Here is a 16743-nt window from a genome sequence, read left to right on the forward strand (position 1 = left end):
TATATATATATATATATATATATATATATATATATATATATATATATATATATAAAAGTTAGGTATTAAAAAGAGAGAAGAGGGGTGGGTTTGATCTCCAAATGGGATGGTTCTTCTGGGTGGAGCCTTACGGAATCCCCATTATACCCGCCACCAAATCTCCATTCCCTTTCTCTCTCCTCTCCTCTGTTCCTTTCCCCTTTTCCCAATTGTTTTAGCTGTTTCCTCTGTCCTTCCCCATCCAAAACCTCCGCCCCCTTCCATTCCCTTCTTTTCTATATCTCCTTCCATCCTCTTCCCCTCCTCTCTGGCCTTTTCTGAGCTTCCAACGGACCTCTTCTTCTTCACGCCTCTTTAATCCATCTGGGTTTTTGTTTTTCCGATTTGGGTTCATCAGATTTGTCTTTTCTGCGAACAAATCTCAATTTCCATGGGTAACATTGGGAGTAGTGGTTCCCATGGCCGGAGACGACACGATTCCCGTCGGGGCCATCCGACTCCACCTCCACCTCCGCCGCCACAGCCCGAAATCACAAGTAATCGGTTCGTTTTCGCCGCTGCAACGCCGTACCCATCGCAATACACTAATCATCCGAATCAAGCGCCGCCGTACTATCAGTACCCTGGTTACTTTCCGCCGCCACCTGGTCCACCTCCGTCGATGCCGATGCCCTTGCCGGCGTCTTACGACCATCAACACCGCGCTGCCCATCCCCATATGGATCCTGCGCATTGGGTCGGTGGGAGATATCCTTACGGTCCTCCTATGCCGCCCCAAACGCCTTATGTTGAGCATCAGAAGGCGGTTACCATTCGAAATGATGTTAATCTCAAGAAAGAAACTCTTAGGGTTGAGCCCGACGAAGAAAACCCCGGCCAATTCCTTGTATCTTTCTTGTTCGATGCCACCGTCGCCGGGAGGTATCTTTCTAATCTTTGGAGCTTTTGTTCTGTATCTATGATTGTTAGTTTATTGTTCTTTGATTTTGCTGCTTACTAGTTTCAATCATTTGCAATTCTGGAAAAGGCTTAAAGTAGTTTGAAGGCCTTGTTTTGAGAGGCGAGGAGGACATTTTTCTTTACATTGACAAAACCATAAGAATGTAAAACTGGGCATCACTAAATATACTACAAATTTTTGAATTCCTCATAACTTTTTGAATACAGACTCTAAATCATTGATGGATTGAGTGATCTTTGAGGGCTGTTTCAAGTCTTAAAGATGAAAGTGGTGATGAACCACTTGAGCCCATGTTGTTCTTGAATGACATTCTACTGTTATATTTTGAACAGAAGGCAATGAATTGGTGTTGTTTTTGGTAACTATTGCCATCACAGACAAGTATTTCGAGTATCGATACGTTTTTGTAGAGGCATAGTCTCTTTTGTTAGAGGTATTAACATTCTTTAGAGATTCCACATTGGTTGGAGAGGGTAACGAAGCATTCCTTAGTGTGGAAACTTCTCCCCTAGTAGATGCGTTTTTAAACCGTGAGGTTGATGGTGATACGTAATGGGTCAAAGTGGACAATATTTGCTAGTGGTGAGCTTGGGATGTTACAAATAGTATTAGAGTTAGACACCGGGCGGTGTGCCAACGAGGATGCTGGCCCCCAAGGGGTGGGTGAAGGAAACGAAACATTTCTTGTAAGGGTGTGGAAACTCTCCCTAGTAGACGCGTTTTAAAACCGTGAGGTTGACGACAATGCTTAATGAGCCAAAGTGGATTGTTAGTAGTGGGCTTGAGATGTTACAAGTGGTATCAAAGCCACACACCGGGCGGTGTGCCAGCGAGGACGCTGGGCTTCCAAGGGGGGTGGATTGTGAGATCCTACATTAGTTTGAGAGGGGAACAAAGTATTTCTTATAAAGGTATGGAAGCCTCTCCCTAGTAGACGCGTTTGTAAACCGTGAGACTGACGGCGATACGCAACAAGCCAAAGTCGACAATATTTGCTAGCGGTGGACTTTGGCTGTTACAAATGGTATTAGAAGCAGACACCGGGCACTGTGCCAGTGAGGACGCTGGCCCCTAAGGGGGGTGGATTGTGAGATCCCACATCCGTTGGAGAGTGGAACAAAACATTCCTTATAAGAGTGTGGAACTCTCCCTAGTAGACGCGTTTTAAAACTGTGAGGCTGACGGTGATACGTAATGGGCCTAAACGTACAATATCTGCTAGCAGTGAGTTTGGGCTGGAGTTATTTTTTTTTAACTATTGCCATCACAGCGATACATTTTCATAGAGTCATAGTCTCTTTTGTAAGAGGTATTAACGTTCTTTAGAGGGTCTTTCTGTTATGATGCTTATTCATCTAGATTTCTCTGCTTCTTTAATCAGAGATTTGATCTGGGTTTCTGCTAGCCTGAGAATTTGGTTTTCTTTTGTCTTGAAACAGTATCACCATCTTCTTCTTTGCGAAAGAAGGCGAAGATTGTAACTTGACGCCCGTAAAAGAAGACACTTTTCAACCAGTGACTGTCCGTTTCGAACAAGGCCTCGGACAGAAGTACAGACAACCTTGTGGAACAGGAATAGATTTCTCAAAGTTCGAAGAGTCGGAGTTAGTGAAAGTAAATGACACAGATGTCTATCCACTAGCTGTGAAAGCCGAGGCTTCTACCGAAGGCCAAACTGGTCCCGATGGTACCGTGGTACCTGAGACCATGAATTCTCAGATAACACAGGCAGTGTTTGAGAAAGATAAAGGTGAATATCAGGTAAAAGTGTTGAAGCAAATCCTGTGGGTCAATGGTATGAGATATGAGCTGCAGGAGATCTATGGAATTGGAAATTCAGTCGAGGACGATGTCGATGGAAACGACCCTGGAAAGGAATGTGTCATTTGCTTGTCCGAACCACGGGATACGACTGTCCTTCCCTGCCGACACATGGTAACAAGAACAACCCTTCTCTCTGCAAAATGTTTCGTTTTCACGATCTTTTATGCCTACGAAATCCATCTCTCGTGCGTTTATCTGTGCTTACTACAGAGAATTCTTGATTTGCATTAACTTGTTTCTGTTGTGGTTGGCAGTGTATGTGTAGCGGTTGTGCTAAGGTTTTGAGGTTCCAGACGAATCGATGCCCGATTTGCAGACAACCGGTCGATAGGCTCTTAGAGATAAGGGTCAACAATGGGGCAGAAGAATAAGGAATGGTACACTATCATTATGATCATAAGAGAACTCTGTACAGCGCTGTGCTTGTTGAATTTCTTCTTGTATTATCTGAATTTATTCTCTTTTCTCCCCCTGAATTTTCTACCTGCTGTTCTAAATAATCAAGAAGGGAAGCTTTTTATGCCAAGGAAGAAGAAGAAGAAGAAGAAGAAGAAGAAGGAAGAAAAGGAAAGAAATTGGTATCAGTTGTGCTTCTGTTCTCATGCCCAAAAGTGTAATTACAATTTTTATCTATTATATACTTCAGCTGAGCCTTGCTTTGTTGCCTCCGAATTCTCGCCATTTGTCTGATCAAAATTTGATTCGGAGGCAACTGATGTTCGTTTTTTCTTCTTGTTCTAACTAGCAAAGTATTTTAGATCGTTTCTCGATCTAACTAGTTGAGTATTTGAGATTCGTTTCTCGTTCTAATTATAGCTTAGTATTTGATCGTAAGATGTGTGCAGACATGACAGCAAATACCTATTATCTTTCAAATTCTGAAATCCATTTGAGTTTGGTTTGTTTAAGGTTGTCTTGTTGTGTTGGAGTAAGTAACATTAATAATAGATGATTGGATACTAAACATTTAATTTAACCAATATTAAATTTATACATCTACTTTTTTCTTTTTGCTTTATTCTTCATCATTTTAAGACAGCTTTTGAATTTTTTAATCAAAATTTTAATAATATTTTCATGAAAGCAAAGCATCTATCATGGGTGGATTAAAAGTTTATATATTTCGTTTAATAATATTTTCGAACATTATAATATATGTCACATCATATACTAAAAGTGCTACAACTCTCCACTGTCGAAGCAACACGTTAACATTATGATTAACATTATGATATAAAAACAAAAGTCAAAACATCATAATCATACTTTAAAAAAGGCTAAAGCAAACACAAAGGCGTCCTTTATTCTAACAAAAAACCATGCAGATGCAGTTCATAAGTTCAGTACTTGATAAATAAAACAGGAGAAACAAACAAAGTGGTTGCTTATTTAGTGCTAATAGAGTGCTCAACCACACAGCAACTCATAAATTTTCTTACCCATCAAACCAACCAGACAAGATATGATTTCAGAGTTTCATGGAGGAAGGAGCATCTAGAAACCATTGATGAACATAGACACCGCTGTTCCTCAAATCCTTGAACAGATCCATACAGTCTCTCTTCATCTCCCCGTCTTCATCAACCCCATCTCTGCAGCTCAGAAACAGTTCATCCACCCTGCAAATGACTCCACTTTCAAACAAATCCGATAGAAACTTCAGTTCCTCCTTCCCTGCATCCATTTTCAAGACAACAAAATCGGAATGCTGCACAGTTTCCTTGAACCAAGAGAGAAAATCAAAATCATTGCTATCAACATATGGTTCTTCATCTTCATTGTTGGTATCATCGTCGTTATCGGTAGCTTGATCAGTTCCAGCTAGGCCAGGATGATAAACAAATGTGATTCCAGGCTTGTGGATATGGGTGGCGAGAGCAGACATGTCATGATCAACAAAATAAACGTTAAAATCTCTACGATCCATGGGATAAGAAGGTGGAAACCAATCTGTGATGGTGTAATTCAGGCGCTTCCCTGTACCAATATTGACATACGCCAACTTTTCCCAATTAGAAGCATCTACAAGCTTTGGCAAATAGGACACCTTTTTGTCAAATCCCACTGGTTTTACCTTCACGAGAGGCTCCATTTCAGGAATTAAAGGTTTGTTCCTTGTGAGAGACCGACATTCAGACGAAATGCGAGGCTCCAAATGCCCAAAATCTTCGAGTTTCTTCTTGAATACAACCAGAATTAAGTTATTAACATGACGAACATGCATCACACTGGAAGTTTTCAGCAAAGATGACACTGGGGTTGCAGCTCTTATCAAATTATTGGGCAATGAACCAGTAGCACCCACAATAACAGCCCCAATTCCACCAGGTCTAAGCACACGCTCGATCTCGAGCACCAAAAGTGCAGGGGCTGAATGCCTGTCTAGATCTCTAGAGAAAACGAAATCAAAGGATCGATCCATTAAGTCCAATTTGTAAACAAATTGCTTTCTCCTAAGCGAGAAAAATGGGCGTTGACCAACACCCATAACGTCATTGAATCCCATATCCCTCAATGCCAAGACGGCGGAGCTCGATTCCTCTCCAACGCAGAGAGATTTCACACTGTGATTCAACAGTTTCTTCTCCATTAACTCAATAGCGACATTGGTCGTTAAATTCATATGTTCCTCACAGTGCATCCCTACAAATGGCACCCAAACCGGATTCAGGAAGTGACCCTGAAACAAGTACGATCCTCGAGAATCTTTCGCATTCGAATTCACATAATCACACTTCACAGCACAATCGCGAAAGATCACAGACGGAATCACCCCAAAATTAGCACCGGTCAAAATATGCAACAAAGGAACAGCCGAAACAGCTAAGGCGAAAAGAAAAGTTCGAACAATAGCTCGCCTCGCCAATGCCCCATGAACAATCTGCCATTTCACACCTTTCAAACTCATTTCTCCAATCGCCACTCACAACCCGCTCAGAGTTCGTTCGTTTACCGTCGTCAAAGACGAACACAAAACAGGAACAATTTATAATTCCTCAAAACAACACCACAGAAGAAACAAATCCAAATTGAGAAACCAAAACAACATTAGCGAGTACAAAACCTGGAGGATGTGTGATTTCCACCCACGAGGAGCCCCATAGATTTTTGCATAATTAACCAGACCCTCTTCGGAATCCTCATCCTTCGAATTCTCCCGTCCCAAGTCACCATCAGACTTCAAAAACCTACATCACATTCTTCGAAAAATCGCCCTCCACAGCACAGAAACCTCCAAAACCCTAACTCAAACTGAAAATGGAGATCAAGTTTCAGAATCGGAGCTAGGGTTTCCAGTGAAGAAGAAGAAGAAAGAAGAATGTGAATGGAAGTAGATCTAAAACGAGTGGGACTATTATTAATTCTGTTAGATCGCTGAAAATGTAGCTAACTCCGGGTATTACGTGGCGCGAATGATTAGTCACGTGTCAAGTAATGAATGGTCCAGATTTGAGATTAGAGGACTGTGGGCCCTCAATTATTGGCCGTTAAAGGGCTTTAAAGTAATTTAAAGGGGGGCAGTAGTAGTGCAAGACCGATCTCAAGTAATTTATATATATTATTTTTTGGCTTTACACTTGATAAACTTAAGTGTATGGGCCAAAAGCCCAATATCAGGGCATCCATATTAAAATGGGCCGAATTCATGGGCCAAACTCTGATCTTAATGGGCCTATTCCTTGTTTGTCTGTGTAGTAGACAAGTTTAGACGACAATTCAGGAAGTAAATAAAAAAAATGATTAATTATGACATCATAAATACAAATACATGACATCATCCAATTATGAAATTAAAATAATCGTCTTGCCTTTTAAAAAAAAAAAATTAAAAAAGTCAATTATATTTGAGGTTAGAGATAAGGATGTGTCACAAATTGATTGGCTGATTTTTTAAAAATAGAATAGTCACCCCTTAGAGAAAAAAAAAATCAGGAAAAAGAATATTGTTGTGTATATATATAAACACAAACCGTTGCTATTCAGTCGTAGATTGGGATTTGGGTTCTTCATTCGAACTCTCCCATGGATATTATGTAATGTAAAACTAGTCTAAAGTCGAATAAGTATTAGGGTTATGGGTGGATGTAGCGGATTTGATTGTCCTCTAGTTGTAGGGATCTGGGCACTGTAGCAATATGGACAAACCTAATCGTCTCGCAGTTACGTGAACCTTCTCAATCAACCACGATCAATAATCAGTTAAACTAGTCAAAAGAACCATACGCACCCATATGAAAGAAAATGTCAACTAAAAGATGAATATTATCCGATAAAACTATTAATTATCTTCACATACAACATCATATAAAATTCTCAACCTTAAATATAATATAATATAACCAAATGTCGTGTTATCAATAAGTGATTACATAATTGAGGTAATCATAAGTGTTACCCAATAATTAATTAATTAATTTTATTTTTTGTTAACTCAATTTTTTGCCTTCTTAAATTAATTTAATCTTGCGGGTCATGAACGGAAAATGGATAGAAGTATCCATGTCAAACACCTGTAAGAGCTCACAAATTCAGCCCCCCAAACAATCATAGGAATGCCAATGGTCATTTAAGAAAGTTCTTCCATGAGAAATGGCTACTCAGGACCAAAATCTTGCTGAACAAGACGGTGGAGGCTCCATATCTCAAGGTACTTACAAATTTTTCGGTTTATATGAACAAATTTCATCTGGGTTTTGTTTGAAATCAAGATTTATTGAGTTTTTTGGTTCTTGGTTGAATTTGTTTGTTCATTTGAGTTAGTTTTTATGTGTTTGTTGAGTGTTCATACCAATCAAACTGATTGATTCTGATTGTTCTGTGATATATTTGGTTGTTTTGATTCTTTTTTGAGTTCAAGTTTATGAAGTTCTGAGTTCTATGTGTATTTCCTAAGTCTAAAACAGTTCCATTTTGATTTTCCGCTTCAAACTGAAGAACTCTGCCCTAATTTACACCTGAAATTTGATAAACTTGCTATTGAGGTTCCATCTCTTGCAGCTATGAACACTGATGAACATTCTGGGACATCCAAATTTCCCCAAATTCCAAACCATTCTCCCAAATCCAAAAGTAACTCAGACTCTAAAGGCATTGCTTCAAACATGAATTCACAATATGAAAATTTAAGGCCAGATGTTGGGATGTCTCCGATCATGTCGTTGAACGTGTCTCGTGCTGTTGCATATCAGAGGCCTAGAATATCCAGGTCGAAGTCGCTTACGAAAATTTTCAGCCCAAAATCGAAAAGACCAGCAGATTCAGAGTCCTCACATGGAGAGGGCGTAGTTGAACATCACATCTCAACTGTAAGGATATATTCACTTCTTTGTTTGAAGACTGATTGTTTAGTACTTGTTACGGTATCGGTGTAGTATAGATATGATTGTGTTCCATAGCATCATTCGCTAGTTGATATTGTTCTCTTTGGACTTTTCCTTAAAGGGCTTCTCCTCAAGGTTTTAAAACGTGCTACTAGGGAGGTTTCCATGCCCCTATAAAAAATGTTTCGTTCTCCTCTCCAATTGATGTGAGACCTTACAATTCACCCCCTTGAGGGCTAGCGTCCTCTCTGGCACACCGCCTGGTTTCTGGCTCTGATACCATTTGTAACAGCTTAAGCTTACTATTAGCAGATATTGTCCTCTTTGGGCTTTCCCTTAAAGGGCTTCTCCTCAAGGTTTTAAAACGCGTCTACTAGGGAGAGGTTCTCACACCCTTATAAGGGATGTTTTGTTCTCTTCTTCAACCTATGTGAGACCTTACAATCCACCCCCTTGAGGAGCTAGCATCCTCCCTGGCACACCGCTTGGTGTTTGGCTCTGATGCCATTTGTGACGGCCCAAGCTCACCAGTTGCAGATCTTGTTCTCTTTGGGCTTTCCTTTAAGGGCTTCCTCCCAAGGTTTAAAAACTTCTACTAGGGAAAGGTTTCCACGCCCTTATAAAAAATGTTTTATTTTTCTCTCCAACCGATATGGTTGCAAGGACTTTGTGGAACGGTTCTCTCAAGATGGTCGGAGAGTTCTACTTCGTTTGCTCTCTAATACGCTAGCCAATTTGAAATGCTTCCCAAAGGAGAATCAGTGCATCAAGTTATAGTGAATGCATGGTTACACATTTTGAGATGAAGCTTATATTTTATATCCTTAAATCGTTATGACCGAACATTGTTGAGACAAGGCTTTGTTTTTCGGGTTTAGTTGGGTTCATTGTAACCGTTCATATGGAACACATTATGAACCTTATCTCTTTTAAGTCATTTCAATTTGATGGCTTGTCCCTTTTTGCTCAAACTATGTTCTCTATTTGATTCTTGCAGAGAGAATTGCCTCACGGGTTGATGCATCGATCCAACTCCGTACCTGATATCAGAGAAGATGGAAGCGTGTCGTTACGTCGTAACACTGTTCGTCTGACCCTGACCTCTCCACAAATTGGCAAAAAGTTTGTCATGACACCATACAAATCACCTACATATGGTAAATCTCTTATATCGTTGCGTGTTCGGTTTGTTTACGTTAACAAGATTTATTCTCCATTCTTTAAGTGCCATGGATGCTCTGCTCTTCATGAAATTTAATTATCAATAGATACATTATCTTCATGATTCAGAGAAGAACATAGAGACTAGTGAGCATATTTCAGAAGAACCCGTTTGCCGAATTTGCTTGATTGAGCTCGGGAACGGTCTCGAGACTATAAAAATGGAATGTAACTGCAAGGGTGAACTTGCCTTGGCTCACCAAGAATGTGCTATCAAATGGTTTAGCACTAAAGGTAACAGAACATGCGATGTATGCAGGCAAGAGGTTCATAATCTCCCAGTTGCGCTGCTACAAGCTCATGCCATTCAGGCCTACAACTTTCAAGGAAGTGAAATTGTTTCAGCTGACATTACTCAATACAGGCAAGTAAAACTACTTCCTTATACGTAGACGAATTCTATGAAGTTTTATTCGAAAACTGGACTGTTGAGTGAACCAGCTGCTGCAGGGTTTGGCAGGATGTTCCTTTTCTTGTTATCATCAACGTGCTAGCTTACTTTGGTTTCCTAGAACAACTTCTGGTATTCCAGCACTTCTTCAACTTTTCTTCTTTGTCTTTATGTTCGTTCATATTTCAAAGTTGATGATAGGAAAAGTATAGCATGTCGTGTGAGATCCCACATCGGTTGGAGAGGGGAATGAAACATTCTTTATAAGGGTGTGGAAACATCTACCTAGTTGACGCATTGTAAAACCGTGAGGCTGACGGTGATACGTAACGGACTAAAACGGACAATATTTGCTAGCGGTGGGTTTGAACTGTTACAAATGGTATCAGAGTCAGACACAGGGCGGTGTGCTAGCGGGGACGCTGGTTCCCCAAGGGGGGTCGATTGTGAGATCCCACGTTGGTTGGAAAGGAGAATGAAACATTTCTTATAAGGGTGTGGAAATCTCTCCCTAGTAGACGCGTTTTAGAACCGTGAGGCTGATGGCAATACGTAACGAGCTAAAGCGGATAATATCTTCTAGCAGTGGGCTTAAACTGTTACAAATGGTATCAGAGCCAGGCACAGGGCGGTGTGCTATGCTGAGTCCCTAAGAGGGGTGGATTGTGAAATCCCTCATCGGTTGGAGAGGAGGACGAAACATTCCTTATAAGAGTGTGAAAACCTCTCCCTAGTAGATGCATTTTAAAACCGTGAGGCTGGTGGCGATACGTAACGGCCTAAAGCAGACAATATCTACTAATGGTGGGCTTAGGTTGTTATAGTATTTACTAGCGGTGGGCTTGGACTGTTACATGTCGATAGACGGGGGGTTAATATGTTGTTGTTTTTGAAGGCTGTTTGGATTGCTAATACCAGGGCATGTGCAGGCTGGTAAAATGGGATCAAGCGCTCTAGCTTTTTCTCTTCCCTTTTCTTGCATATTTGGTCTTCTTGCATCCATGGCTGCCGCAACAATTGGTAGGTCGATACTCGTTTTTCGAGTTCTTCTTCGGAGAACATTCTTCAATGTTTGTTCTCGGTCATCAATCCATACTAATACACTTGAATCATTTTGTCAGTATGGAAGCAGTATATATGGATTTACGCCATGGTCCAGCTCGCTTTCGTGATCGCCTTTTCTCATGCTTTCTACTCAAAAGTAAGAGTTCGCCAAAAACCGAACCATCTCGATGCAAAATGAAGAACATAGCAATTGTTTAGCCAACAAGTGATCATAATTCTTTGGATCTACAGCTTCATATGCAGGCCATTCTAGCCATTCTTCTTGCCACATTTTCGGGATTCGGAGTTACAATGACGCTGACTCTCGTTCTCGAGAAAATTTTTCAACGAACCAGACTATGGCTTGATCAGTCCATTAATCAAACTCCATCAGCAATGCAGTCAAATGGATCATCAGCAACCGGACATCAAGTGCACATGGATCCTTTGCTTGGTCTTCGTCGGGGACCTGAGGAGCCAATGCAGACACGAACATTGCCCGCAGCCTCGTGCAGAAGTCAAATCGATCCTCCCGATCAAGATATCGAAATGGGTGCTTCAGGAGCCTTGCATCAGAGACAGGCCATATCAGTGTGCCATTGACAAGGAGTTACAAGTCTTGTATATGCTTGCTTCTCAGTATTTTTTCCCCTATTGTTTTTAAGATGATAATGTAAATAATTTTTCTATGGGGTTTATATATATATATATTATTTAGTTTTTATCGGATGAACTCGAGATCGCTGATAATAACAACTCAAGCTCTTCGTTAGCCGATAATCCTCTTTGGGCTTTTCCTTTCGTACTTTCTTTCAAGATTTTAAAATGCATCTTCTAGGAAGAGGTTTTCACACCCTCATAAAGAATGTTTAGTTGTTTTATCTAACTGATATGAGATCTCATAATCTATTCAGCTCCATTCTCTAACCAATGTGGGATCTCATAATCCATCAATCTTTAGGGCCTAGTATCCTCGTTGGCACATGTTCTCTTTTTCAATCAATGTGAGTTGAAAAATTATACAAAATAGTTTCGAAAATTATTTGACTTCCAGGTGTCTAAAAAAACATGACGTAGTAACTAATTTGACGATTTGAGAAGTGTTGTTATGAATATATTTTTTTTACTGAACACAGTAACTTTTTAAAGGTCAACTTTATTTTTTTTTTTTTATTATATAAATCTTTTTGATAATTTAACACAAAATGGTAGACATCATCACACAATAATTTTTATAATTTTTTTTTTTCTAAAAAAACTTTATTCTATTTTTTCTTTTTGTGCATTTCCATAAATCTCCCTTTTGAAAGTCCTTTGTTTAGGGGAACTCAAAAGGTTGAGCTTCCCAAAAAAAAAAAAAAAAAAAAAAAAGATTGGTCAATGGTCAATACTCAATAGGACATCCCCTAATTTCAAAGGTTTTTTTTTTTTTTTTTTTTTTTACTTGGAAAGTAAAAAAAAAAAAAGTTAGGGCAAAGTCAAATGTGTAGGGCTGGGTGCCCCAAGCAACTGTGCTTCTCTTTGAACAAAAGTGCCCTACAATCATTCCTAGGACCCTGTTGTTGTTTTTTTTTTTTTTTTTTTTTTTTTTTTTTTTTTTTTTTTTTTAAACACTTCTCTTCCATTGGTGTCTAATCTAACAACAAATTTTTTATGGTAGAATGCGATTACATGAACTCACATCGGTTAGGGAAGAGAACGAATTCCTTCTTGGAATGGTACACAAACATCTCCCTAATAGACACATTTTAAAACTGTGAGGCTAACGATGATATATAACGGGTTAAAACGGACAATATCTGCTATTAATGAGCTTAGACTGTTACAAGTTTGATAGTGAAAATGCACCTTACAGTCACGTGACAACAAAGGTAAATTTGTTTGATTGAGAAAGAAACGAGGCCCGTAAAAAGTGAAAAGGGTAAACCACCGGTAGACATTGACGTGGTGCTTGATACACCAAATGGTAAAAAGGGCTAGGTTAACAAGTTTGAACAAGGATTCTACTGGTCTAAAGCACCGATGAAGCATGCTCTCTTAAGAGACCGACCATAGCGTTAGTGTGAGAGCCCAAATTGATTGGAGAGAAGAATGAAACATTTCCGACTACTACACTTAGCCTCAGCTTACCTAATTCCCCTCTTCGTTTTTTTTGCTCGGGGGCTCGAGCCTTATGTGTTGCGTAATTAATAGTAAAGTTGCTCAAAAATTGCATTATTATTATCATTATTTTCAATTATTTTTTTCTTAAACTCACCGACGTTGACCAGGTGGTGGCTGCCGGCCAGATTAATTTGATTTATAGTCAAATATATATTTATATATTTATATATTTATATATATATATATATACATATATAAAGTAGTTTTCGCTGGCAAATGCAATAATTTGAAAGCGAAATTACGGGAAAAAAAAAAGTTCAAACGACAAAATATAAAATAACAAGAAGAAGAAGAAACAAAGAAGAGTTAAATGCATGGCCATTTTTACTACTTTCTTAAAACTGTCAACTTTCAACATTCGCCGGTGGCCCCCGCCGCCGTCACCTTCTGACCGTTTCCGCCGCCTTGCACTGTAAAAAAGCCAGGCCTTCATATCATTATGATTTATAATGCAGCTGGTTAAAAATAAAGCGCTGTACATTTTTTTTTTTTTTTTACTGACCTTCAATTTTGATTGAATTTGATGGGGGGTTTTAGTGGTTGAATTGGCTTAGTCCCATTGTTGAGTTTATGGCGGCGAATTTTGCAAGCTCCGGCGGGAGGAACGGTGGCCGAGGCGCTTCTCCTCCTCCGACACCGAGGAAATCCCTCGTTTGACCGCTGCTTCTCATTTTGTTACTATCTGCGTTCATTAAGAATATGAAGAAAAGATTAAATTTGTCGTAATCAATCTCGTTTAGGTTATAATTCTATAAAAAATTTTAGCCCTTTTTACCATTTGGTGGTAGTAGAAGTTGGTTGAGACAATCCGAGCTCAAGTTGGAGTTGTTACCGACCATCTGCACCGAGTCGGCCATCGTCGGGCTTCTAGATTTATTAAACGAGTTCAACGACGAAGACGATGAGCTCATTACTCCGAACGTGCCAGCTCCAAAGAGCTGAGAATTATTATTGTTGCTGCTTCTAGTAGAGCCCATAAGAGCAGCTTTTTGTAGAAGGGCAGTGGCCGACATCGGAGAAGACGAAACAAACGACTGAGAAGATTGACCTAACAATGCGGCGGCCGCCGTAGCCTTCGACACACTTCCCTTATTCTCAACGTCTTCCTTCTCAATCACTGGCAATACCGAAAGCCCGCTTTCGGTCATCGATCCGAAAAGATTGGAAGAGGAAGAAGAAGCTCCAAAAAAGTGGGAAATGTTGTTGTTGTTCATTGCATTATCAACAGAAGCTTGGTTTAACCAAAGGGACAATGGAGATCTGTTCTTGTGTTGCTGTTCTTCAAAATCTCTCAAGAAATTATCTGAATTACTGAATTGGGAAAGCCCAGGAACATCTCCAAGAGATTCAAGATTGTTTTGTTCTTGTTGATGAAGAACAATTGAATCATTTCTTAAATTATTGAGAATATTTGTTGCTGAAATTGTTGTGATTCTTGCACTTTCTTCAGCTAAAGCATCACAAAATGCTCTGTGGGTTATGAAGCTGTCTTTCCTGTTCAAGGAAAAAAAAAATCCAACATTTAAGTCTCCAATCATTGGCAATTTTGTTACAAATCAATGTCTAGTCAGAGATAATCAAAAAACGTGTTTGATTTTCGAGTTCGATTCGTTTATGTGTTTATATCGAACTATTAGTAATTTCAATTGACGTTAGAGGTTAGAGGTTCAAATCTTGAGCTTACCGAGAAAAAAGAGTTCCACAATCGCACTTATATTCTCGAGTCCCACAAGTTTTGGAGTGAGCTTTCCAATCGGATTGAACAGCGTATTTCTTAGAACACTTATCACATTTCCACTTCTTCTCGCCGTGTTTCCTACTGAAATGTTTCTTTATCCCGGTCAAGTCACCGAGGGCTCGCGACGGATCATGATGAACGCATGTCTTCTCCGGGCATATATACACCTTCTTCTTGATCATCTCCTTGTTCGTCCGTTGTCGTAGCTTCCACGGAAGGTTATGCCCTCGTCGGTGAAGCTGTAGATTCTGATCTCTTTGAAAACCCTTGTTGCAAATTTCGCATACGAATCTATTCGTCGCCATGAGCGATTTCGGCGACAAAGCAATAACCTCAGCATCTGGATCTGTAACAACAACAACAACACAACAACTAAATCACCGAACTTAAAAAAGAACGATCGGTGAAGAAGTGGAAAACGAAGCTCACCTGGTGTTCCCGGGAGGTTGCGTTTCTTCTTCGTTGCGAACGAGGGTTTCGATTTAGGGTTAGCATCTTGGTGTGGAGCAAAGGGAGTGGTAGTGGAAGAGAGAAGAGAAAAAGGATTACTTGACATGATTTCCTTTTTGGGGTATTGGTTTAGACAAGAACAAACAAGAAAAAACCAAGGATCTTCTGTCTTTTTTCTTCTCTTTTTTACAAACAAACAGCTAAAAAACTTGGGACGACGACGACGACGACGACGACGACGAAGAAGATGATCTGTTTGACAAAGGAAAGGGAAGAAGCTAGCTAGGGTTATGCCAAAAGACAGTAAAAACCAAAGCTTGGAAGAGGAAAACAAAACCAAATATGATGAAAGAAGAAATAGGGTTGAAGATGAGAGAGTGTTTGTAATGGTTTGGTTTTAAGAAAACACCAAAAACCAACATGTTTTGCTTTTAAAACAGAACATGTTTTGTTTTTTTTTATTTGACTGTTTTTTTTTTTCTCTCTCTCTTTCCTATTCAATTCTTTCTCATTACTTCATCTTTTTGGCAGCATTTTTGAGCTCAAATCTAGAAAAAAGGGGGCCCTTTATACTTCTATTTGAGTTATTTTCAAACCCTATCGTATAAATGTATATTAATTTTTTAAAAACAGATGTAGACTTCCTAACTACACCTAACTCAAAACATAACTCTATGTTTGTACCAACCTTTTTTGTCTTGTGAATCATATGAAACTTGTTGTTGTTGTTGACTTATTGTGTTAATAGGTTTAGGGTTTGAAAAGTATAGTTTCGTGTTGTTGTTTGTATGTTTAGATGCGTGAGGAAATTTGAAATTTCGATCTCTTGACTGATGGTGTATATTTGGATAGTCTTATGTCTAAAATTGAGATCAAGATTTGAAATATGGATTTGACATGTATCCACTGTGTCACAATTATACTCTTGCAACGATTGTGCAATTCGTACTGTAACCCAACGAACAAGTTAGCCATAGATTTAGACGAGATTTTGGTGGCCAGCCATACACTCCCGTATTGATAAAATAAAAATAGTAAAATTCTATCTAACATGAAAGCAAGTAAAAGGGGTTTTGTAACAGACATGTGGCTATGGACAAGACGTCCTGGATAAGCATGATTGGGACATCTGACATTCAGCCACAGGCACCATGCCTTGGATAAGCATGATCGGGACACACTGTGACATGGTCATGGTACCTCTGTCTTAAAAGAATTGAGTCCTAGACATTCCTTTGCATTCACCGCACCTTATTGATATAAGTAGTAATACCATAATCTCAAAATCACTCTCGTTCACATGTGATCTCAGTTCATTCATGTATTTCTCCTTTCAATCTCTTAACTAGTTAAACCATACTCAAGTTAATGAATAAATTATTTTAATTAGTGTATAAATCAAACAATATTTGAATACATGAACTTGCCTCCACAAATATACTTGGTCAAACTTATGGTCAACAAAAATGTTCTTCACTCATCAATAACTACTACCATTTGATTGTCTTTTTCAATTAGAAAACATTAAAAAAAAAACATTATTGTTTCATTTTATAAACAACTATTACCTAAACAATGCTCCCTCTAAACAACTTCAATTAATAAACCTTTATCAATAGGATCGATACAC

The 16743-nt window shown here is 39.2% G+C and overlaps 4 protein-coding genes across 6 annotated transcripts; 2 read left to right on the plus strand and 2 right to left on the minus strand.

Annotated features, from left to right (window-relative positions):
• Window positions 1-77: 77 nt before the first annotated feature.
• Window positions 78-3581, plus strand: LOC111498743 (probable E3 ubiquitin-protein ligase LUL2). Its single transcript, XM_023150101.1, has 3 exons — window positions 78-921; window positions 2401-2896; window positions 3040-3581. The coding sequence occupies exons 1-3, from the start codon at window positions 431-433 to the stop codon at window positions 3154-3156; spliced, it is 1104 nt and encodes a 367-aa protein (XP_023005869.1). The 5' UTR covers window positions 78-430; the 3' UTR covers window positions 3157-3581.
• Window positions 3582-4253: 672 nt separating this feature from the next.
• On the minus strand, window positions 4254-5693 carry LOC111498834. Its single transcript, XM_023150206.1, has one exon. The coding sequence runs from the start codon at window positions 5691-5693 to the stop codon at window positions 4254-4256; it is 1440 nt and encodes a 479-aa protein (XP_023005974.1).
• Window positions 5694-7245: 1552 nt separating this feature from the next.
• LOC111498742 lies at window positions 7246-11542 on the plus strand. Of its 2 annotated transcripts, none has more exons than XM_023150100.1 (8): window positions 7246-7433; window positions 7768-8091; window positions 9104-9263; window positions 9397-9691; window positions 9778-9850; window positions 10648-10738; window positions 10840-10919; window positions 11015-11542. In XM_023150100.1, exons 2-8 carry the CDS (start codon window positions 7786-7788, stop codon window positions 11363-11365), a joined length of 1356 nt encoding a protein of 451 aa, XP_023005868.1. In that variant the 5' UTR covers window positions 7246-7433; window positions 7768-7785; the 3' UTR covers window positions 11366-11542. The 2 variants fall into 2 exon arrangements, with proteins under 2 accessions (XP_023005868.1, XP_023005867.1); XM_023150099.1 differs by having other exon boundaries at window positions 7784-8091.
• Window positions 11543-13144: 1602 nt separating this feature from the next.
• LOC111498807 (zinc finger protein JACKDAW) lies at window positions 13145-15512 on the minus strand. Of its 2 annotated transcripts, none has more exons than XM_023150182.1 (5): window positions 15093-15512; window positions 14610-15009; window positions 13701-14419; window positions 13428-13607; window positions 13145-13335 (listed from the first exon to the last, which is right to left on the minus strand). In XM_023150182.1, exons 1-4 carry the CDS (start codon window positions 15217-15219, stop codon window positions 13459-13461), a joined length of 1395 nt encoding a protein of 464 aa, XP_023005950.1. In that variant the 5' UTR covers window positions 15220-15512; the 3' UTR covers window positions 13145-13335; window positions 13428-13458. The 2 variants fall into 2 exon arrangements, with proteins under 2 accessions (XP_023005950.1, XP_023005951.1); XM_023150183.1 differs by having other exon boundaries at window positions 13145-13352.
• Between the last annotated feature and the right edge of the window lie 1231 nt (window positions 15513-16743).

The sequence above is a fragment of the Cucurbita maxima genome, unplaced genomic scaffold (genome assembly GCF_002738345.1).
Source record: "Cucurbita maxima cultivar Rimu unplaced genomic scaffold, Cmax_1.0 Cma_Scf00025, whole genome shotgun sequence".
NCBI lineage: Eukaryota > Viridiplantae > Streptophyta > Magnoliopsida > Cucurbitales > Cucurbitaceae > Cucurbita > Cucurbita maxima.

Excerpts from the sequence above, each read along its gene's own strand:
- LOC111498743 (XM_023150101.1), top strand. The coding sequence starts at position 431 with ATGGGTAACATTGGGAGTAGTGGTTCCCATGGCCGGAGACGACACGAT. Across the intron at positions 922-2,400 it reads GATGCCACCGTCGCCGGGAG|TATCACCATCTTCTTCTTTG; the intron begins GTATCTTTCTAA and ends GTCTTGAAACAG. Across the intron at positions 2,897-3,039 it reads TCCTTCCCTGCCGACACATG|TGTATGTGTAGCGGTTGTGC; the intron begins GTAACAAGAACA and ends TGTGGTTGGCAG.
- LOC111498834 (XM_023150206.1), bottom strand. The coding sequence starts at position 5,693 with ATGAGTTTGAAAGGTGTGAAATGGCAGATTGTTCATGGGGCATTGGCG.
- LOC111498807 (XM_023150182.1), bottom strand. The coding sequence starts at position 15,219 with ATGTCAAGTAATCCTTTTTCTCTTCTCTCTTCCACTACCACTCCCTTT. Across the intron at positions 15,010-15,092 it reads CAACCTCCCGGGAACACCAG|ATCCAGATGCTGAGGTTATT; the intron begins GTGAGCTTCGTT and ends TTGTTGTTACAG. Across the intron at positions 13,608-13,700 it reads ACTTCTACTACCACCAAATG|ATAGTAACAAAATGAGAAGC; the intron begins GTAAAAAGGGCT and ends TAATGAACGCAG.
- LOC111498742 (XM_023150099.1), top strand. The coding sequence starts at position 7,376 with ATGGCTACTCAGGACCAAAATCTTGCTGAACAAGACGGTGGAGGCTCC. Across the intron at positions 7,434-7,783 it reads TGGAGGCTCCATATCTCAAG|CTATGAACACTGATGAACAT; the intron begins GTACTTACAAAT and ends CATCTCTTGCAG. Across the intron at positions 10,920-11,014 it reads CTCATGCTTTCTACTCAAAA|CTTCATATGCAGGCCATTCT; the intron begins GTAAGAGTTCGC and ends TTGGATCTACAG.